Genomic DNA, 23,253 nt, shown 5'->3' on the forward strand with positions numbered 1-23,253 from the left:
GGGCACCGCATGAAAGCCAATTGGGACTCAACTATTGACCCCAACGAGCCTTCCACTGCCGTGCGGTGCACTTTTATTAGAAGCCGAATCTCCTAAATCAACCGCCAAACAACTCCCTCACTTTTCCCATTCATTCCAATTCTCATCCATAGTAACACAAAAAAGCCAAAACCAAACCGGAAATCTCCAGATTCTGTTGCCCGGCATTATTATTAAAACCAAAACTCTAAATTCCTCCAATAAATCTACTACTACAACCCCCACCTTATCATAATTCACAAGTGTTCCTTCTCGTCACATCCCCACCCAAACTAATCGTCAACAGCCCCAATTACTGCTTAACATTGAGCACATTATTAAAGCCAAAAAAGAAAGGAAAAAAAAAAGATTTCTCTTTTCTCTTTTCACGTCAACTTGTCCTTCATTATTAGGCCAGGCTTTTGTCCTTCTGTCCTCAGTTCAATTCAACCACAATCATGTCTTCTATCTCACAAGGCCTGGTCTTGGCGACAGCAATGGCCGTTTCAGCTGGCACCATAATCCTGTTTGATCTTTGCCGTGAAAAGTATTTCCCATCGACAACCCAGTTGGCCCGTACTCGAGATGCCCATCAACAAAAGCAGAATTTGAAACCCTGCTTGTCTTCAGGTACGAGTATAAAATTTTCCCATCTTTCTTGGTCAACAAAACTTTCTTGAACTCTTTCTTTTTCTTTTATTTTTTTTTTCTACTTTTTGTTGGTGGGAAGAGGGGGTAAATTGGTTGGAATTAAAATCCTTTGTGGGTTTTGTCTAAAATTAGGTGGAAAGAAAGGGGAGAAAAACAAGAAGAAGAAAAGAGTCCAGTTTGCAGCAGATGTGAAGGAGCCAAGTAGGAACGGTGAAGACTACAGGAGGGAGCACGGTCGGAAGTCAACAAGAATTCAGAGCGTTTCTTGCGGAATGCCAGCAAACCGGGTGGCTTTGTACAGTGGAATCCTTAAAGATCGGTTACAACGTACGGAGTTTTCTTATTAATGGTCAGGGAATTTTATCTTTTCGACTGTAAAATTGGAAGGGGTCTAGGAAGGGGAAGAAATTTTGGTGTTTCCCCCAGTTGGTTCAAAGTTTGTAAATATGGAAAACTTGTGTAGTCCTTCGAAGTCTCAAGTGTTTTCGTTTTTTTGGGGAATTTAGAAAGTTACCGCTGGATTCTGACTATTGAATCTCAAATTCTTCAGAATCAATCTACTAGCTGGTGTCCAGCTTCTCTTCTGTTTCTAAACGACTTTTCTTATCATTTGTCTATTTATGTCTTTTTCTTACTAAAAAATTTGGTTATTTTATTCTGAATTCAAGGTAAAAAGATGATCTTACCCCAGCAATTGTACTGATTTTGCTTCAGATCCAAAAAAGTTGTGGTCTTCCTCTTCTTGGTTTGTCTTAGTTAGCGGTAGGCCATCGATGGTTGTTTCCTACTTGCTTTACAGCCTTTTTCCCTTTTCTGGAGCTGTAAAATAAAGGGGCAAATTATATTTCGTCGCCAATTTTATTTTAAGCCAATAAAAGTCTGTCTTTTGGTAAGTAGAAAATTGAGTTAAAATTCCATTCAAAAACTAGTTTCCATTTTCTTCTTACATGAAGAAAACAGTTTAGAAAGGTATATTGTTCATCCCTAATTCATGAACGGCTTGGTTGCTGGCAAACAAATTTATTTGTTGCATCAGGTACGACGGCATAGAACTTAAAGATTTCTTTCTTTTTTTCTTCTTCCAACATAAACCTGAAATTTGGTAAAATAAAAAGTCATCGCTTTGCCGGTTAGCATATACTTACACACATATATATATATATATTACCAAAAAGGTGCCTGTATATCAGCAAGCATGAAGCATGTTGTAGGCGAAACTTTACCCCTCTCCTGTCACCACCGACTTTTCAACTTTCACCATTTTAAGGCAATTCTTCTTAGTCTTCTTAATCCAAAATTCCAACAATTTCATCATTGTATTTGACTAATTTCACTCAGTAATTTGTTATAGACTTGCTAATCACTAGTTATCTATGCACGCTCGTGTGAGTGCGCCTAAGAGGATGAGTTTTAAATGACATATATTTTTAAAATAAATAACTGAAAAAGAAAGATGCACACATGTACATACCCACCAATAGCATGATTATGGAAAACTATATGAAATCAAACAAATGTTAAAAAGAAAAAGAAAATGAAAGACAAAAGAAACATATACACTCATCTTCTCATCTCTAAAGAGATAACGATTTCTCTAAGCAAAACATACCATAAGAAACATACTCATCTTCTCTAAAGAGATGAGAGATGTTATTCTAATTAAATCATACCATGAAAATCCATAACTAGATCTTTAGTAACTATAGAGGTAAGAATGCATAAGTTGTAAACTTGAACATTTTTGGAAGATGTTTGGTGTCTAGCAGTTTAGTTTGATTTGTAGTGAGGAGGGGTTATAATTATGGATTCATGATTCAAGTCAGCATCAGTTTATAGTTGTGAAAATGTAGTTTTGTAGTTCAAGATTATGGTATATCGACAAAGTAATAAACGGCTTGTTTGGCACTCTCATTTTTTTTCTTGCTTTTAACGGACAAGTTTTTCTAATAAATTTGCCTACAGGAACCTCAAAAAACACTCCAAAATTTTAAAATACACATCTCAAAATCTCCGACACACACTCGATTCCTTTTCTACCACCATCATCCGTAATCATTCATACTTTCACTAACGTTATCTCTACCTCAGCCAACCATCAATGCTGGCGCCAGTCGCCCTCAATCACTTGTATTTTTCCTCTCATTCTCTCTCTCTCTCTCTCCTATCTTCCCTTGCTCCCTCTTTCTCCTAAGAAGAGAAGGGGAAGGGAAGGAAGGAGGGATTGTAAGTGAAGGGGGGAAGGAGGAGGAGAGAATGAGAGAAAAAAAAAAACAACTGTTGAAGGCTTGATGACGATCGCAAAAGTGTTAGCTGTTGGCGATCGGCAATGAAGGTGTGAGGTTGGACCAGCAGTGGTGGTGATGGAGAAGAATAAAAGAGAAAAGAAATTGGAAAAAAAAGGAAAGAAAAAGATAAATAAAACAAATTTTATTATTTCTAAATCCTCTATTACAAAGAAGATTTTTTCACAAATTCTATGGTAAATTACAGTAAAATTTTATACAAATACTTAAAAAACTCACCATCTAAAAAGACCCTAAGTTCCAGTGGTACACGTATTGATTAGTTAAGAATTGATTGGAATGTAAGACTAAGATTGGTACGTGTTTCATAACATCTCTTGTAATAAATCAATTTCACCTATAGATATTTTTAGTTGCTCTTTTTATGTTCAAATTTTATTTTCATTTACACCCTCCAACGTCCAATTTTTTTCTCTATTAATACTCAGATAATCAGACATTGTCCTACATTTCTCAACATCTCTCTCAAAGGCTCAAACACGTGCACATCTTTATGAACTCATCACTCATGAGTCGGCATCCGAATCCATACCCTTTATGCCAGCACTTTTAGGCTCTATACGCTTAATCCCCTCATTATTTGCAGTGCCTTTGTGTTTGTGATCTTCTCTGCGTCGGGTTTTCGTGGAATAAAAGTTTTGGTCAAAGTCTGGTGAGTTCAAAACCAGTCTGTTCTCGTCTAAATATTTCCACGAGGGAAAGCGCACGTAGAAACGAACACGGACACGATAACTCTTTGGGCTAACGGGCTTTTTTTTTTGGGTACAAAGACTTAAGAATAATGACCAAGTCTGCAAACCGCTGGACTTTAGCCCATTGACCACCAGAGGGGCTTAAATACCTGGTGGGTGCAACTTGCACGGTCATGGATTCTATTACACAAAGTATTAGTAAAAGTTGAGCACATTAGTATATTATAAAAAAACAGTAAGATCACCCGAAATAACCAGAATTTTTTTTGTTCCATCATATTCAATTCATTGCATTTAAACAAATCATAATTTACTTTTTTTTATGTTAATTTTCTCTATCTCAAGTTTACACAAAGAAAGTCCAATAGCCTTGGATTCTTACACATTGGAAAAAAGAAAGGACAAAGAATTGAAGATAGAACCTTACCACAAAAAAAAAAAAAAAAGGCAATTGAAAATAGAACCATTCCATTTTTCATTCAACCCACTGGGGGAAAAAAAAAAGGAAAAAGGAAATAAAAAAGAACCGATAGATTTTTAATCGAGCCCAACGCCCCACCAGTTACCGAACAAGAATAAAGCGTAAAAAAGTGGCATTACCTTGCGTAGCAATAGAACAAGCTTGGTCGCATCATTCATTTGTACTGTCAGATAATTAGCCGATCGATTTCGGGAAAAGCGAGACTGCCCTGCCCTGAGAGATTTTCCAATTAATCTCTCTAACAGGTCCGTCCTTTCATGAATTATTTGTTTAATTTGTGGTACTATTTTGATTTATTGCTTATTTTTGAGGTATGTGCGCGCAATTTTATGATAAAAAATGGAGCTTGTGATTTGCAGGGCGATCACTGGGTAATCGATGTTTATGGTGGGAAAATTGCTGCGATTCGGATCAATTGTGGCTTGGATTCTTCATATGGTTGCATGCATGGGGTATATGTATATTTTTCATATTTCCCCTTTCATTTCATCATAATTTAGCTTTTTTTGCTTCTCTTTTATTCTCTTGTTTTAAAATACTATGATTAAGGATTTCTTTTTTTACCGGGTTTCGGAAATGTTTTTATTGTGGAAAGGGTCAAATAGTTATGCTAAACGTACGTCTTTTATTTAACTGAGCTATGAATCATTAACTCAGGAAGGCAATGAAATAGAAAATGTGATAGATTTTACCGATCAAATTGTATGATAGAAGGATATTGGTCAGGAGTAACATAAATTCCTGATATTTTCTTTTCTTTTCTTTTTTTTTCATAAAATTCTTCTAGTTTTGATTTTTTTTTCAATTAAATTTTGTCAGTGAAAACAAGTGTTTAATCTTCTCTGAAGCTCTATAAACTGGTTTTATGGGACTGAGTGATTAAACATTGTTTAATCTTCTCTGAAGCTATATAAACTGGTTTTGTGGGACTGAGTGATTAAACATTCCCTTTTCGCATAATGCTTCTCTGTGCATCATTTCCTGGTGATATTTTTTCTTGGTTAATAAATGAATTTTTTTGCTAATATTACCCTGCAAGATTTTGTGGTTGCAATGTGCTACAGATGCCATGATGAAGATCACTATGTTCCCATGCAGCATTATGGGTTTATAGGAAATGTTGACATAAATTGGAACATCCTAAAGTTGTGTTTGCTTCTGCATATGCAATTGCATTATGCTATATTGTTATTTCTGATTTATTAGTAATGAGCATATATGGAAACTCAGCTTTTCCAAGTTCTGTTCTACTTAATGTTATCGTCGAGCATTTCCAAATGTCATACATAAGTTTGCATTTCCTTGAACGAAAATTGCTGCTGTATTGGATGGTGTATATTGCAAGAAAATGTATTCTTACAGAATTGATAAATGCCATTCTTTGCAGAACAGTGGTTGTCTTGGAAGTGCTACTGAGCCAAAACTAGATTTGACAATTCATGACTCTCTTCAACAGCAGAAACCTCTAGCTGAAATACATTCAAGAATATCAAAAGCTAGCATATCTGAGAGTTTCCGGACAAACGGCAACTGTGACATGGACGTGAGTGCTGTTCAGTCACAGGGAAGTGTATCATCAGTTAGTAGTTCATTGACCAATTCTCATGGAGCTGGAAGTTCAAATGCTTCCTATGAATTTGTAAATCATGGAAAGTTTATCTTTGTTCCTTGCAAAATAATTTTATCTTATGTTGTTTTCTCATTTACTTGTGCAACAGTGACCAAGCTATTACAAATGGTTTTAGTGAATTTTTAAATTCTGTTAGTCTGGTGGTATTTGACTTTTTTCATAATCACTAACTTATGTCTTGGATGGACTTGAATTGTGTTTGAAGAGCTTATCCTCATCCTTGTTTTCCTTCTTCCTCATTTTTTTCCCCCTTTTGCATTGACTTTACATTGTTTTCCAAACAAATCTTGGGTTTGATCGTCTCTTTGCCAGTTTGCAAGTTTTCTAGCTAGAGGCTACTTTAGGTCTTACCTTTGGAGGTCCTTATTATAGGTCTTCTTCTTTGGAATCAAACTAGACGGCAGTGGATAGGCAGTAGAAAGCCCGAGAAACAGATGCAGCAGCTGCGTGAGCCCAAGTTAAGGTACAATCCTTCTATATTACGCAGTATCATTTAATGGGTGCATCACTTTGAGCTAATGGTTTTTCATGGATTTTGGCCTTTTCCCTTTATGTTAGGAAAATGCGAAGCAATGAAATGTCGTACTTAGATTTTAACTTGCAAAAGGCAATACGTAGGTATTGTTGTGCAGGCATTTTTGATTTTGTTTATTTTGGAAAAATAAAGCAGTGAAACATATTGCAGTTGTCTCAATCTCGATTACTTAAATATGTTTTCACATGGTGGGGAAGGAAATTGATATCTCTCTTCCTTTCTGAAGATTGATTATATGCCTATTTTTCAACATTTATCGTCTATAAAAGGTGACGCATAACAAGAATCTGAAGCTGGTAGGACATAGATTGCTGCTAACATGCTTGACATCCCTGATGCATAGATTATCCATCCTTTAAGGTTAGGATTACTGGGGTCCTTTTGATTGGAGAACTTTTAAATAGTTGTCTTGAAATCAAAGTCAGATGTTGAGGCCTGAATGTTGGTTTCAATGTCTGGATATTCACAGTTGGTTTGATGCTTTCTCTTAGCTGAACTGAAGGTTGGTCATTCATGAGTTTTCTCTTGTATTTTTCCCAGCACTTTGTGTCTCTGCATCGCTAAAAAGTTTTGGCTTTGCAGTTGGAATGCAACCTATGATAGTTTGCTTGGAAGCAACAAACCGTTTACCAAGCGTATTCCTCTTGCCGTAAGTCTTACAACGAGCTGGTGATTCATCCGTTTCAAATAATTTTCTCTGACTTGGGCTCTTAATTTCAAACCAACAGGAAATGGTAGATTTTCTTGTGGACGTATGGGAGCAGGAAGGAATGTATGACTGAATGGGCAAAAGTTGCAGGTCTTGAACAACATGACCTGCCGTTGAGACGTCGAACTTCTCAGGTGTTTTACGAAGTGTGTTGTAAATTAACCATGTAATCATTTTGTATGCGGTAGCCTATTTACCAAGGCAAATATAAAATATGTTCTTGTACGTATGAGGATCCTGATCATGTAGAACTCACATTGGTGCAAGTCTCTGTAGTGGAAGAAGTCGGTTGGCGCATATTATAGCCATTTTTGTTATGCTCCATCCATCCTTCGATTTCATCATGGCATGCCTCACATTTGATTTGAAAGCAGTTCCACCAGCGGTGGGGACATATTTGCTGACCATGGGGGTTTAATAAGACGGTCAAAATTTTTTTATTGCGCCCAAACCACGTAGGTATGGGCTGCGGAGCTTCTGTTTAAAGCGCGTTACATATCTCAATAATATCTAAAGAGTAAAGACTCCTAAGGAGGTAGAAAGAGGGCAACTCTCGATTAACATACTTTCAAAATCAAGGTCATGTATGCGAGGGAAACTGCAAGAAACTTCTCATGCTAGAACTCTCGAGTAGGCCTCTGTAGCGTATCTAACTTGTCTGACGTGTCACTCTCCTAGAAGCTCTTAGAGATATCTAATGAGTATTCCAGTAAGCTCCGATTAAATTCTTCCATCTTCTTAAATCCTCCTCGGTGCTGTCAAAACATAGCGACGTAAGGTAAAAACGGATATAATCTGCAAAATTGGTCGTTTACAAGCTTAAAAGAAAAATACTACTAGTAAAACATCAGAGCTAATTTATGGCTTTGGCTCGTTTGGCTTTGAAAAATTTGCAACAGAGATGTTCTTTACCATCATATCAGTGTGCCTCCGAAAGAACTGTAAACTCTGTCCAGAAACAGAGATGGGGTTCTGAACTTCTTAGAAGGATATCATCAGCCGCCGGCAAGGAGGACTCTGCTGGCCAGCAGGTGGCTGTTTCCGAGGGTGGCGAGAAATCGAACAAGCTTTTCCCAAAGAAGAAGCAACGTAGAAGCCTGTGGAAAAAGGAGGACGATGACTTCCCTCCTCCTCTCTGGGGTAAACTCTGTCTTTCGTTACTGAGCAATCTGATAACTCTTACTTCATGTTCGTGTCTTGTGTGATTTTTGAACCAATTATCCCAAAATAAGCACGCAAAACTGATGTAAAACATAAAACAAGACTTGAAGACTACACATTGATACAAGCACTTCCAACAGTGGAGATTGATGTTCACAACTTATTTATGCAGAATTCTTCCCCTCGGGACTCGGAAATGCTCTGGTGCAAGCATCAGAGAACATCAACAGGCTGCTTGGGAATCTATCACCTTCACGACTTCTGGGCAAATTTAAAGAGCAAGACGATTTGTACAAGCTGCGGCTTCCAGTGCCGGGGCTTGCCAAGGAGGATGTAAAGGTGACTGTTGATGATGGAGTTCTGACAATAAAGGGAGAGCGCAAGGAAGAGGAAGAAGGGACTGATGATGATGATGATGATCACTGGGCAAGCTTCTATGGTTACTATAATACCAGTGTTTTACTGCCTGATGATGCAAAAGTTGATGAAATTAGAGCAGAGATGAAAGATGGGGTTCTTACGGTTATCATTCCGAGGACTGAGAGGCCTAAGAAAGACGTAAAAGAAATCTCAGTGCACTGAGATTAGGTGTTTTGAGTTCAACGGATTGGGCGAGGGAGAAAGATATACTACTACTATATTATTAGTATTATTTTTGCTTGCTTCTCAAAAACTTGAGGTTGGTTGGTTTGTTTGTTTGAGTGTTGACTCTTGAGAAATAATTTCTGCTGCCACTTTCCTTTATGAACTTGAAGAGGTTTCGAGTCTCTCTGTAAATTTATATGTGAGTAATAAAATGACCTTGTTTTGGTATTCAGGAAAGAAATTTAGTATTTACCCTGCAGAGGTTTTTTTCCATCAACATATACCCCAGAGATCATAGAAACGGCTCTGCAAACTTGTCACCTTCGTTTTAATTGTTTGTTTTCATGCTCTGCCTTGCTTGCCTCCAAAATCGTGGGCTTTGATTCATGGTCTTGTGGGTTGGCCCATTATACTTGCTGTTGTTCATTGGTCAATTGCTCGTACTCAAGACTTGAGGGTTATTTTTTTATTTGCAATGATAAATAATATTTGTATAATTTATTCTAATCTAATTTAAAAAGAGGAGAACCAATGGGGAATGTTATCGGAGAAGGTTACTTGAAGTGATAATTACAATTAAGTGATAATTTTATAGTGGGAGACAAGGGTCTTTAAAATCTTCACCGAGACTTTAAAGTTTTGGTGGTTGGCTGAGACTCGAGGATTGTTCAAGGGAGGCTCTTTTATACTAGTTTTATCTACATGTACGCTACATGCAAGTTTCATTTGTTTTGATGTACATTACTATTCGTCGCGCACAATTTTTTTACAGGTCAGTCGAAGTCCAAATCCTACAGACAACTCGGTAGTTAAGAGCCTACGAGCCAGCTGTGTGTTCGAGTCTTATTGCGGATGCGAGAATTATATATTGTTCAATGATCAAGTAGAGATGGGCACGAGTCGAGCTTCGTTTCATTTCGTAAAGCTTTTAGTTTAGTTGATCCCACTCGTATCTTATAGATCAACTATTTTTCGATTTTTAATCATCTCGTATATCAATCGGCATTTGGCCGTTTCGAATGGGTTAAGTACTCCTGAATACAAGAGAGAAAAAAAATAAAAGAATTCAAACATGATGAAAATTGCTATAAGCATTGTCCTTTTTTTATACATATTATACATAAATTAAATTTTTTTCTAAAAAAGATAAGACTGTGACCTCTACAAATAAATATTGTAAATAAGTTATAGGCACCCATACTTGGAGAGTAATTTATTCAATAAAATTATTTACTTTGCTCTAAAAATAATATTTTGTGGACGTATATAAAAATAAAAAATAATATATACATACACACACTGAGATTTAACTCATTTTGTAGGACTGCAACTTAGGGCCTGTTTGGAAGCTAGTTTTTTGGGCAAGTTTTTTACCTACAAGTTTTTTAACAACTTTTGCTACAGGAATCTCAAAAAACTTCTTAAAATTTTTTACCTACACGCTTCAAAATACACAAAACACACACAAATTCCTCCACCATCCCAACCCAATACACAAAACACACATAAAAAAAATTCCCTTCCCTTTGGCTTTCTTCTTCCTCCACTATCCCAACCCGTCCACCACCTCCATCGCCGACCACCACCACCTCCGGCGCCATTTCCTTTTTTTTTTTGTCTTTCTCCCTCTCCCTGCCATCCTCCCCCTTTATCCAGTTTGACTGCCTTCCTCTTTTTTTTTTCCTCCCCCGCAACCCTCCCCCTCCCGCGACAAGATCTGGTCCCGTGACCAGATCGCAAAAGTGGAGGAGAGGGGGGCTGCGATCTGGTCGCGAGATCGCAGCTAAGGGAGGGCGACGGGGCTGCTGAGGGTGACGGGGATGGGTGAGGGGAGGAGAAAAAGGGGTGGCGGGCAGAGGGGATTAGCGGGGCAGAGGGAGAAGAGGGGCAGCGGGGGAGAGGGGAGGGGAGGGGAAGGGGTGACGGGCAGAGGAGACGGGAGAGGAAAAGGGGTGTCGGATGGCGGGGGAGAGGGGAGGAATATTGGTGGCGGGGAGAGGGGAGGAAAAGGGGTGGCGGGTAGAGGGGGGTGGCGGGGGAGGGAGAAGAGGAATGGCAGGGGAAGGAAGGGGAAGGGGAGAGGAAGGGTGACGGCAGAGGGAGGGGGAGGGGTAGGGGGTGCTGCGTTGCTGCTGGGAGGGGGGCTGGTAACGGGGAAAGGGGAGAGGGAAGGAAGAAGAAGAAAAAGAAAAAGAAAGAAAAGAAAAGAAAAAGAAAAGAAAGAAAAAGAAAAAGAAAAGAGAGAGAGAAAAAGAAAAAAAAAGAAAAGAAAAAAAAAGTTTTTCTCCTTAAAAACTTCTACAAAATTTTTTACATTACAAAAACTTCCACAAAAAAAATTTTCATCCTACAAAAATTTCTACACAAATTTTTTCAAAAACTTCTACAGTGTACTGCAGTAAAGTTTTAGACAAATTTTCAAAAAACTCAGATTCCAAACAGGCCCTTAGATATATGCCTATGACGTCAAGTTTCAAGGTCCAATTCAACTGGTAAAAATATTCCAATGAGGTAGTATAACTTTGGTCGTGACTTTCAAATCTTCTTCTTTCGCTTTGCTTTTGTTCAACTCTCAACATTCTCTTATCTCCTTCCCCGTGTTCCTTGAACCAAAAAAAAAAAGGTACTTCAACCTGCGAGTTGACCAGTGTCAGTGGCTGGTATTGAAATTAAAATAGATAGAAAGCCTCAGAGATTTTGAGCTGGTAAAAAGCCTTGTGTCACCCGAAACGGAAAAGCGGAGAGCTAGAAAGCCTCAGGTGTATGACGTTTTAAGCAGGACATGAACAGTAATTAGTTTATGTATTCGTGAAAGGCGGGGTCTAATCAAGCGCGACATTAACGTACCAGTAGTGCTTAGTTATTTCAGAGGCATTGATAAAATGGAATCCTTTTTGTTGGGCACTGGTCTTGAAACTTGACAGTACTCTCCTCTTTCCAAAAGTAGTTCGCCACAGGCTGGTGTGCCGAAAATATTAATGTGCTTATGGTGCATTCTGGTATTATACGTTGTGTTCAATCAATTGTGCATCCTTCCTTTTTTTGCAGCAGGGTTTTCATCGGATCCACGTACAGAAGCAAGAATGCCTGAGCGGTGGACGACTGTTTGAGTGAACGGGCACTTTTGCTTTTGACTGTGATTCTCTGTTACCAGATAGAGTATTACTCCCTCCATTCCTTTTTTTTATTGTGGGAATTTAAGTGAATATTTGGAATGAAGATTATTAGAAATTTTTTTTAGAACAATACTGCAGCATTTTTTTTTGGTAAAAAAGTGTATTAAGAGCATAAAAAAGTGATTTGAAAACATGTTTATGGTGTAATTAATTTTTTTAAAAAAGTCAATCCAAACAAATTCTAAATTTTTTAAGAATAATGATTTTTTTGTTTGTCATTCTTATCTTACTCCCAATTTGAATTTGACTGCAACATGCATGTCATTAAAGGAAGAAATGATATTGGAAAGAGAAATGGAATATAGTTTTTGACTTTTTTTAATATGAAAAATATATTGAAACATTACAAAATAAAAAGCATGACGCTTTTATTTGAGGATTAATTAGCTAATTATTCATAGTTAATATTTTTTTAAAACGATAAGCTTAATTGTTCATAGTTACTAGTATTATTACAAGGGCATGAGTCTTGATGATGAGAACTTTTCAACTATAGTTACCTCCATACTTTTTTTTTTTTTTTAAATGAAAAATTTTCCTGGCAACTTCTTCCATCTTACCACACCCACAATTAGATGAGAATTTTTGCACCCCTAAATCTCAGTTCCGTTGGACAAGAAATAACATTGAAGTCTCATCATGACATTTTTTGTCAGAGTACATGATCCTAGATTAAAGGGATAATTTCATAAACCTCCTGAGGTTTTTGACAATTTCACTGAACTCTTCTAAAATTTTAAAAATTATACATACTTTCCTTATCATTTAAAATGATAATTTTGCCCTTAAATATTTTAATGAAATTTTCTTATTTGGTATGCTAATACTTAGAATGAGTTTTAAAATTATTTTTCATTATTTTTCCTTCTTATTCCTTTTTTAAAATTTTTCGCCAATAAAACTGTAGAACAGCCACCATTGCCTCTAAGTTTCTATTAAACCAAATGTCGAACTAGTGATTTTTTAAACGAATTAATTTTATATGTAATTCAATGTTTTTGCTGATCTTTGTTTTCTATTTTTTGGTATTAAAATTAATAACAAATAAAAAAGAAATGGCTCAAAAGCACTACTAAATTATGATAATTCCACTACCCCTAAAATTTATAAACTCTAAATGAATTATTTCAACATTTTTTTTATCTTATAAATCTAAATTCATAATAAAATATCATATCATAGTAATCAAATTATTATTATAGTTATTTATCAAATAGTAGATATAAACATGAAAAATTTGGCACATTTTTCTTATAATTATATAAATAATCTTATAATTATATAAGAAAATAAATTAAAACTCATTCCAAAATGGGCATTTTTGGGTATTCATTTAAAAAATTGTCCAAGTCAATCTTATTTTAAGGTTTTGTTATTAAAACTATCAAATTAAGGGAGGTAAGTATAATTCTTTTAAATCTTAGAAGAACTCAGTGAAATTGTTAGAAATCTTAGGGAAGGTTTCTGGAATTATCCTTAGATTAAATTAACCGTTTTGATCCTTCAAAAAAAATTAACGAGTGCCCTGTCAGTCGAACCCACAAGTAGGGGTGGGCAAAATTATCCGCTAACCCGAAAACCCGTCATATCCGATCCGATCCAATCCGAAAATTAGGATATCCGATTTTTATTATTTGATCGGGTCAAAAGAGGGTCGGGTACCCGCTAAGATGCGGGGCGGGTTAGGATCACATAATTAAAAACCCGCGGGTACCCGATCCGCCCCGCATATATATTTGTTATTTTATTTTTATTTTTATACACACACTATAAAATAATAAGAACTAAATAAGTAATTTTATTGAATAAATTGTATTACAAATATAAGAGACTATAGTTTATTTATAAGATTCATTTGTAGAGGCCATGATCTTATATTTTATAGAAAAAAGTTTAATTAATGTGGAACATATATATTAAAAAATGTGCTACTTAATTTCAAACTTTTATTGATTTCGAATTCTTTTAATTTTTTTCCTTTATCTTATATTTTCTTCACATGCTTGTTTCTTGGTGGGAAACCTTTTCTTAGAAAAAAAAATTTCTTAAATCTTAGATGAATGTGTAAAATATAAAATTAAATTGGTACAAATTATTTTTAAAAAAATTAAATAATAAATGGGGCGGGGCGGGACGGGTACCCGTTGACCCGACCCTATCTCAACGGATACCCGATTATAGGGTACCCGCTGATATGCGGGGCGGGTAAGGGTCAAAAAATGGTTGACCCGCAATGTGCGGATCGGGTCAGCTAAATGGTGAATGGGGCGGGTACCCGACCCATGCCCACCCCTACCCACAAGGAAAAAAAATCTCCGACGTCAACCTCAACTGTTATAGGTTGTACTAGTTCTTCTCGCCCATTTTCCACGCATTGTGAGTAACTACACGTTGTTTAGATAAGTTTTTTTCGCAGAAAAATGTTTACTTTTTTCATAAATGTATTTTTAATTACTTTTTTAATTTATATATATCGAATTGTTATAATTTTTTTTTTTTACAAAAACTCTTAAAAATAACAACCAAAATAGGAACAAGGCGGAAGGTAGGTTAACAGCACTTGAATTAATTATGTGAATGATAGGATGAATATAATTAATCGTTAGTTTTGTTTCTTTCGCTTCTTAACTCTCATCCTTTTTCAGTGGAATTTATAGATATAATTTTTAATTGAAATCCTTAGCCTTGTTTCACTAGACAAGTAAGTGAATAGCTCATCGAAGATGGATTCAGACTGGGAAAGAGAATAATGGCACGTGAAACTAGTTGTTCTGGATAGTTTTTACCGTCACTTGGTAGATAGTCGCTCTGTTTTACTTTTGACCGTGATTCCAACCACTTTGAAACTAGGAATGGTTTTCACTGGCTTGGCTAACCCGCTAAAAATTAGGCTTTGAATCCCAACATGACAGGGCATAGGCATTGAATGCTTATACCCTTCTCACATATTCTACAGGTACTCACTCCGTTCCACTTTGATAGTTTCGTTTTCCTTTTTTATCTGTCCCAAATTATAGTCCACTTTTCAATTAAAAAATGTAATTATATTTTAATTTTCCTAAAATGCCCTTATTCAATGTAAGTTGTTGTTACTATAAACCTACCCCATTTAATGAGAATTGATTCTTTTTTTACCATCAATTCAAGTTCCCATAAAGTTGTACTCTATTTAATGTGAGGGTATTTTAGGAAAATAGCAATCTAAATTTACTTTTCTAACAAAGTTAACTACTTTTTCTTAAACTGTGTGAAAAAAGAAATGGGACTATCAAAGTGGGACGGAGGGAGTATAATATACCAATACAGTCTCTTATCTTATAGTCTAGGTGCTAACTGGCTATGTGCCCATTATTTTTTATTTGTTAATAATATTTTAGTCCCTTTCTACCCCCCAAAAAAAAAGGGGAAAAAGTTTTTGATGCATGATTTTTTGTAGTATCCAAATTACTTGATTGAGATAGTAAACAATAGTGAGGTGTATATGTGACCAATGAGAGTCCCACTATTTAGTGAAACATCTCTTTCTTCTGTGATCTTTGCGGAACAAGAGCAATTAACCCGCCATATATGTACCAAAATCTAGCATAAACTCCGCATATGTTTGTGGACTGCATCATTATCTTAATTATCAAATCATTAATAAACAAGCTACTAAAGGATTCAGATGACCAGTACTAGAAAGGAGCAGGCAGAAAGGAGTTGACACCCTGTCCCTCCTACTCTTTGTAGCAAAAGTGGTAACAATAATTATTTTAAGATGTAAAGAGAACAATTACAGGCTTGTACCTAGTACTTAGCAGAGGAAACTGAAGGTGGCTGGTCATTTGTCAATTATATACTTCCTCCGTCTCACTTTGATAGTCCTGTTCTTTTTTCACACAGTTTAAAAAAAAGTAGCTAACTTTGTTGGAAAAGTAAATTTAGATTGTTAATTTCCTAAAATATCCTCACATTAAATAGAGTACAACTTTATGGAAACTTGAATTGATGGTAAAAAAAGAGTCAACTCTCATTAAATATAGTAGATTTATAGTAACAACAATTTACATTGAATAAGGATATTTTAGAAAAATTAAAATACAACTACATTCTTTAATTGAAAAGTGGACTACAATTTGGGACAGATGAAAAAGGAAAACAGGACTATCAAAGTGGGACGGAGGGAGTATTATTATTTGTTATGTTCTTGGAGTATCGTGGGAATTTGCGTAGGCTATTTATGTGGTTACTACTAATAAATTCATGTGGAAGATCGTTAGATGCTCCGGCGGGAGTTTGCAACTTCTACAGATAGAAAAAGTCATTACAACATTTTCCCAAAAAAATTAAAAGAATCCGGGACACTGTAATCTAATTAAATATCCCTTTAACCTGGGACTCGTGTCTGTGGATGTGGTAACAGGGCTTACCACTGTGTTACGATATCCATCTTTTCAGTTTTCTCACCGCATCTCCCTTTCCCAATGCTCATAAAAGTCCTTTCTTAGATCTCTATTGCTGCATATCTTCTTCTTGACATTCTTATTTCTGTGGAACTATGAAGACTTCTATAACCATTAATTCTTTCCTCTTGCCTGTCGTCTCAACAGTGATCATGACTCTATCAAGGGGTTTCCAAGTTAGACTAAAAGTTTCAGTCTCAGCTATCCTCATATCCTCCCTCATATGCCTACCTTCCCGGTCAGGTAAAAATTAGCCCACCTTCTTTCGGTGCATGAATTTTCAAGAATTTTCTCTTGCAACTGCGTCCATTTTCAAGAATTTTTTTCAATCACCCTTGTCCTATTAAATCAAGAATCAGCTGGAGAAAACATTTCTACTCCAGAATATTTTGTTGGTAATTCAAGCTTGATGTTCATAGTTGTAGGCTCTTCTTCAGTTAGGGCATATGTTCCCACCCCAAACCCCCCCCCCCTCCCTCTTTAATTGTAAGTCACAGCATTTAAGACCCTTGCACGATTGCATATAGAAGGTTTCAACTTGGAAACTTAACATTTTTTTTTTTCCGTGATCTTTTCGAGTTTCAGGCTCACTGGCAGTGGGAATGATGCCCTCAAACACCAATAGTGATCAGAATGCACTCCAGGGAAGGAAAATGGTGCTAGGATCAAGGCCACCAGGTTGTGTGAACAAATGCATGAGTTGTCAACCTTGTAAGGCTACTTTAGTTATTCCACCCCACCAAGATGAGGGTTCAAGGAAACTAGCTCATAGAGAAGATGATAGCTATTATCTTCTTTCATGGAAATGCAGATGTGGAGATAAGCTCTTTCAACCTTGATGATCGTCACCAGCCTCTGGCCGGAAAGTTAAAGAAAGCTTTAATAGTAAGTATTAGCTAGCTAGTATTTACTGATAATATATATAGTTGAAAATACCAGGTTATTTCCTCATTAATATGGTGTACTTATAAAATTAAGCAAGCTTCTAATGTTGCACTGTTGTGAGCATTATGTACCTATTTAACGGGTTTAAGTAATTTAGTAATTATTATGCTCTCCTGACTAATTCTATACATGCATTTTTAGGAGTTTAGGACTTGTCTTTTTGGTTATAATCTTCTTTTTGTTTGCTTCCTGTTCTTATTTGTTCTTGGGGAAGAATCGAATTCATCGGGTACAGCAATTTTTTTTTTTGGGTTATGAAAGGACATCTCTCTGAGACTAAACAGTTTGTTTTTGTTGAGAAATATCAAAATCTAAATGAAGATCGGCAGAATATCACAAGTACAACCAAACACAACAGTTACATGGAGAGGTCATGTCTATGCAACCAGAAGAAAATGATCACACAGAGAAATCAAGCAAAGGGACAATTTATTGTACTATTTCCATGGCATGCATGCATAGTGCATAGAAGACAAATTTGCATAAAGGTTGAAAAGATTTTTAGTGAGTGCCAAAACTATTGATCTTTTCACCTTAATTGGTCTTGTTTCCTGCAAAAAATTTGTGTTTGGATTGCGTTTTCCGTCATTTTTCATGGAAAAATTACTGTAGCGATTTGATATATGTGAGGAAAAAAGATGATAGGGAAATGTGATCACGGAAAATGACAATATTTTTTGACGGAAACAAACAATCCAAGCATGGCCTTAACACGTTAAATCTAAAGAAAATGACTAAAACATGGAAATTATAGTCTGGATATATGCTAAGTAGTTAGCTAGCCGTTTTCTTGAAGTTTAAATTGTGAAAGTTAGACTATCATGTGCTTAAACAAATTAGTCCTTAATGGGTTAAGATCTTGTTATGTACTGCAATTATTTTTGAATGTACACTAATTCCCGTACAATAGTAGTATACTGAAAGTTTTACTGAATCATTAAAAGATAGTACATATTTCACCGTAGAGGAAATCAATAATTGAGGCTCCGATCACTGGTTCCTGTCCTCGTAGCCAGCATCTTTTTTTTTTTGATTTTCTTCCTTTTTCTACTAGTTTTGAAAACTTTAGAGGCCAGCTTATTTGGATACTGATCTTCCAGGAGCTATTGCAAAATGATCTACCTTAGCACAAGAATTTTGTCAGCCAGAAATTCTGAACTTCCCTATTGTAAGGCTGAAAGTTTTCAATTAGGTTCTGAAAATTTTTTGCCTCCCCCAAAATCTGTCAAATCTGTAGCAAGTTAACTCTTCGGTTCTGCATCTGCCCTGGAGTACTTGGAGAAGCAATCGTGCGCAGAAAAGCTTCGGAATATTAGCATCTATATTCAAATATATGAACACCAAGTGGATTGGACGTGATGAAATAGGGTCCAACCAAATAAAAATAAATAGAATATCATATAGGAAATGAACATGGAGTAGCGGATATCTTTGACTATCGACAGAAAACAGGACTACTAGCTTAGGAAACAGGGATCAGAGGAGTGGACAAAGTCAAGAAAAGTTCACTGTATTATATTCCCAGCAGCAGCAAGAAGACACCACCGTTCATTTGGTGAATGGCGACAGAACTGATTCTAACTGAAGCAAAAGATCAAACGTCAAAACTTAACGCTGAAGTGTCCAGCATGCTCTGCTGCAGTAAACTCTCTGAAGAGTGCTACTTTTTTTTTTTTTTTTTTTTCAAAATTTTCAACGGGTGATATTTTTCATGTATATATATATTTTTAAAGAGGTGAAAAACGTATTCAGCTGAATGCAACTTATTATTTTTTGTATGCATAATTTCTTAAATATCGTATTCAAAATGCATTCACTAAATGCGTTTAAAAAAAAAAAAAAAAAATCTTTCACTCTTTTGGGAACTATTTTTCAGAAAGTAGCACTTTGTGGAAATTTACTCTGCTCTGCGGGCTTGAGGGCTTGAGTCCTCTCCTCCAGTTCGAACACCTTCAATTACTGCCTTTGAATCAAGTTTTGCAGACAGAAATAGTAAAAAACAACGTTAACTAAACTAACAAAATGTAGTTTGAGTCGTGCTTAATAACACTGTCCTAAGAAATTATTTCGTGAGGTTGAAATGTTTCTCCAGGATTAAACAAGCCTTCTTCTTGTTTATAACAAGAAGGATCAGAACTTTAGCAAGTGTCGGTTAAATCTAGCAAAGAACAAAAAAGCTGGCAGGAAGGTCTCTACTGTCAGCTGTTGATATGTTTTCTGAAGTGAGAAAAGCTGCTATTCATAGGCATCAGAAAGTGCACGTTGGAGGTAGGATAACATAAAAAAAAACCATGCCTAATTTTTCACGTAATAGACAATAACATTAATACGTATTAATAGAAAATATGTTGTGAACGTGCCCTGAATTCGTAACCGATGAGATAAGGATTTGATTTGTAAAATGTAAAAGTAAAATTTATTTTTGCTCGCAGTAAAATCAACTTGGGCCGCATTTAACCCACATGTAGGGGGGCAAATCCGCCAGTTTGTACTGAAACAGTCCAACTCAACTTCTTTCTCATGCACACGAGCCCACACTAGTTATCAATTTAACACAAGTCCAATAAAAGCGTAAACATTATAAATGACGAGTTTTTCAATATGGGGTAAAGTCTTTTGAAATATCCCTATTATTTTCAACAAATTTATCCTCGATCCTTGAGTTACATAACGAGTACCTTAATTAAGTGGAAATCGACGTTCTATTCTTACATAACCAAATACTGAATCCCATAAGTACATCAATCTCACATTTTTTTTTTGGTAAGGGGAAGATTTTAATATCAAAATTTCCTATTTAAAATTCTTCCTATCTTGCTATCTAATCCAATCCTTCTCCTGACCATTAATTGTGACGCTGAGGACTCGCAATTAGTCCGCACCCGGGAGGTCACTTTCTTGGATGGGCTTCATCCAAGAATATGCTACTCTTAAATCTTGTAACTATTGAAGTATATGTCTATATCTATGTCACCGTTATGACACATGACATAAGTTGATGTCGTATTAATGAGTTGAACATCTAAATAGTCGCCAGGTGGTGATGCTGGATACAGATGTACCCAAAATTTTCCCAAAAATCTTAGCCAATGAATCCAAGTTGTGTGCTCTGCAAAATTGCAAATGTATAGTTTTAAGATGCACTACTTATTTTTGAACGGCCATAAAAAAAAATTTTAGGGACCAAAAACAACACAAAAAGACAGATATTCTGTACCTGGTTACATTTGATTTCCGAGACCAATTTTGCCGGTCTCCATCCAAAGGTTAATTTTGCTTAGATTTGTTATTTTTCACGAAAAAATATGTTGTGTTTGAATATTTAATTTGTTTAAAATATTATTTCGCTTATATCATAATACGTTAAAATTCTCAATTACTACTTTATCTCGTATACGTCACATTATTTTTTTTTTCCTGTGTTACGGTGGTGTTATTTCAAATAACATCCTATTCAAAATTATTTTACATCCAGTAGTATATTCCAAAAAGGAAGTGGCCTTTATTTTGTCTACGTCACAAGGGTTGAATAATGGAGGCTTCATAGACACAGGAAAGGGAAAAAGGAAAAAGGGAGAATATGAGCTTGCAGAAATAAAATTAATTTTAAACCGCAAATGACTGGCGGTTTGGCTTGGACTAATGAAATGAAAACTGTATTTAAAAAAAAAAAAAAGGGTGTCCGTCTTACCGGTTAATTACTACTAACTTGCTAATTCAGAGAAACCCTTGGAACTTCCCTAAACAACCACCATGGGCTCCCGTTTTCCTCCCACGAGCTTGCACCTCCACCACAACCACAACCACAACCACAACCACCGCCTCCTGGTATGGCCCAATTCCACCACCTTTTCTCCTACTTTCTTCAATTGTTTAGCATCCTTCTGTAGTCGTACTCAATTCACTACCACTTATATCCCTCATCTTCACCGCTCGTGTCTATTGTCATCCTCCCATCCCAGAAAATGGTCTACCCACTGCCGTGCCACCAGCCCTGGCCCACCATCACCCCCGCAGTTGGACCCGCCTCCTGGAGATAATCCACCTCCTTCCTCAGGTAATTACTGAGCTATTAGCTAGTATTACCCAGCTCATTCGATTCTTCTGTTATTGAGATTCCCTGAATTTCTGCATATATTTGTGGCTTTCTCTTTTAACGTACTTAACTAGCTCAACTAGGTTATGAGTTCGATACTTGGAAAGAAAGGGATTTTGTTGAACTGGGCTTTGCCTTGATTGAGCTTATATATTATATTTTGGCCAGTATTAAGCTGTTTAAGAAACAGATGTTTAGAAACAGCATGAAGAAATGGATTCAGAAGATGGTGAGGCTCTTGTGGAGTTATGGCTAGGCAAAAGAGAAAGGGCTTTTTGATTTTTAAGTGTCCATCCTTTTCTTGAATGTGAAATTGTAGGGAATTTACAGCTACGCAAGTCTGCATGTATTGAATTAATTACTAGTTTTGATTGCTTTCACAATTTTGTGGCCGCTCTGCTGGTTGCTCCATCAGTAAAAAGTTAATTAATTATCGAATGAGACAACCATTTTGGGTTCTCCTTCAGAAGATAATTGGATTCACGTACACATGTAGTTACATCAAATTGAAATCTTTTTTCATCACCAATCAATCACGCTAAAATAGTCACTGCAATGGTTCTGACAATTTTTTACTTCATAAATGTCAACTTGCAATTGTTTATTTAATTAATGCATCGGATCAAAGTGGAAATTATGAACTTAATATATGAAAGCGTAAAGTCAAGAAATTGTGTTTCAATGCCAAATTGCAAAACTTTGTTGTCATCAATCAAGAAATGTATTAAATTGAATGAATGAAAGAAAGTTGCTTTCTCGTTATGGAAATTTAACTATTTGTACTCCCTTATGTATGTTTTGCTAATGGAAATTTTCTCTCACAAACTATTGTGGAAGAATGAAGATTAGACCGTTCAAAAAGCCATTTTACATTGCCAAGTAAGAAAACTGCACTAATCGTTTTACATGGACTGCACCATGGATAAAAATAACTTTTTGTTTCTCCTGTTAGCAGTTTAAGTAACTGTACTCATTCCTTATGATATAATTCCAATTCAAAATTTCCAATCCTATTTTACTTCTTATAGAGAACTAAACACAGCCTAAGTGATTTATGAAATGCGTGGATGGATGAGATTATGGTGGTACTGGAGGCTATTGATTTCGATATTGACTGGCTATTTTTTCTGTTTTGGCTTATCTTAGGAAAGTTTTACTGTATTTATGCTTCAGGCTTATCCAGGTGCAGTTTTACTTAGTAAAAAATATTTTTAAATCTAAGTGGAGTTGATGAGTCCTTGTTAACAAACCATTGCAACCTTGAATTCAGTTGCTTGAACCTTTTTGCCCCATTCATTTTTATCTTTATCGTATATCATCTCATTAGCCTGACTCCAGATGTCTACTTTATCTGCAAGATGTAGCATGAGGATAAAGCAAGGACGTAATATGCTAGTGCTACATGATTCTGTTATGCTACTTGTCTGATTTAAAACTTAATTGCTTAATCTTGCTATCCCTGCCGCAGGACTCATTTCAAGTTTCTCTAGGATTAAAGATACTGTGCGGATCTTCTTTGCTGTTCTCTTCTGGATGTCTCTTTTCTTCTGGTCTTGCGTGTGGGATGGGAGAAATATTGGAAGACCAAAGAATGGATCTCGATTTAGAAGATGAGATAGTAAGCGTTTGTCGTGTATATTTTATAGAAGTTAAGCATAACATGGACAAGTAAAGCGGTCAATCTTGTAATCAAACCAACAAATAATGAGAAAATCCCTATGAAATTCATGTGATTTCAGTTCTTATATCTGCCTTCACATGATATTCTGAGGCTGTTCACTGGGTTTGATCACTTCTTGTATCCAAGAATGTTACACTGTATTCACTAC

The 23,253-nt window shown here is 36.1% G+C and overlaps 2 protein-coding genes and 2 long non-coding RNA genes across 9 annotated transcripts; all 4 read left to right on the forward strand.

The window, feature by feature from the left end:
• Positions 1 to 4: 4 nt before the first annotated feature.
• LOC113741413 (uncharacterized) lies at positions 5 to 1,263 on the forward strand. The gene is made up of 2 exons (XR_011813443.1): positions 5 to 648; positions 802 to 1,263. It is a non-coding gene; the product is annotated as an uncharacterized lncRNA (long non-coding RNA).
• A 2,616-nt stretch (positions 1,264 to 3,879) lies between these two features.
• Positions 3,880 to 7,336, forward strand: LOC113742800 (uncharacterized). Of its 6 annotated transcripts, none has more exons than XM_072047179.1 (6): positions 3,880 to 4,390; positions 4,505 to 4,603; positions 5,538 to 5,793; positions 6,147 to 6,238; positions 6,893 to 6,959; positions 7,039 to 7,336. In XM_072047179.1, the coding sequence occupies exons 2-6, from the start codon at positions 4,524 to 4,526 to the stop codon at positions 7,090 to 7,092; spliced, it is 549 nt and encodes a 182-aa protein (XP_071903280.1). In that variant the 5' UTR covers positions 3,880 to 4,390; positions 4,505 to 4,523; the 3' UTR covers positions 7,093 to 7,336. The 6 variants fall into 6 exon arrangements, 5 of the variants coding, with proteins under 5 accessions (XP_071903280.1, XP_071903278.1, XP_071903281.1 ...); XM_072047177.1 differs by having other exon boundaries at positions 3,883 to 4,390; positions 6,851 to 6,959; XM_072047180.1 differs by having other exon boundaries at positions 3,884 to 4,390; positions 5,533 to 5,793; positions 6,851 to 6,959.
• A 210-nt stretch (positions 7,337 to 7,546) lies between these two features.
• Positions 7,547 to 8,993, forward strand: LOC140003819 (26.5 kDa heat shock protein, mitochondrial-like). Its single transcript, XM_072047176.1, has 2 exons — positions 7,547 to 8,159; positions 8,353 to 8,993. Exons 1-2 carry the CDS (start codon positions 7,880 to 7,882, stop codon positions 8,760 to 8,762), a joined length of 690 nt encoding a protein of 229 aa, XP_071903277.1. The 5' UTR covers positions 7,547 to 7,879; the 3' UTR covers positions 8,763 to 8,993.
• An 11,506-nt stretch (positions 8,994 to 20,499) lies between these two features.
• On the forward strand, positions 20,500 to 23,033 carry LOC113741357 (uncharacterized). The gene is made up of 3 exons (XR_011813446.1): positions 20,500 to 21,156; positions 21,291 to 21,385; positions 22,893 to 23,033. It is a non-coding gene; the product is annotated as an uncharacterized lncRNA (long non-coding RNA).
• The last annotated feature ends 220 nt before the right edge of the window (positions 23,034 to 23,253 follow it).

This window comes from Coffea arabica, chromosome 4e, assembly GCF_036785885.1.
Source record: "Coffea arabica cultivar ET-39 chromosome 4e, Coffea Arabica ET-39 HiFi, whole genome shotgun sequence".
In the NCBI taxonomy this organism is placed as follows: Eukaryota; Viridiplantae; Streptophyta; class Magnoliopsida; order Gentianales; family Rubiaceae; genus Coffea; species Coffea arabica.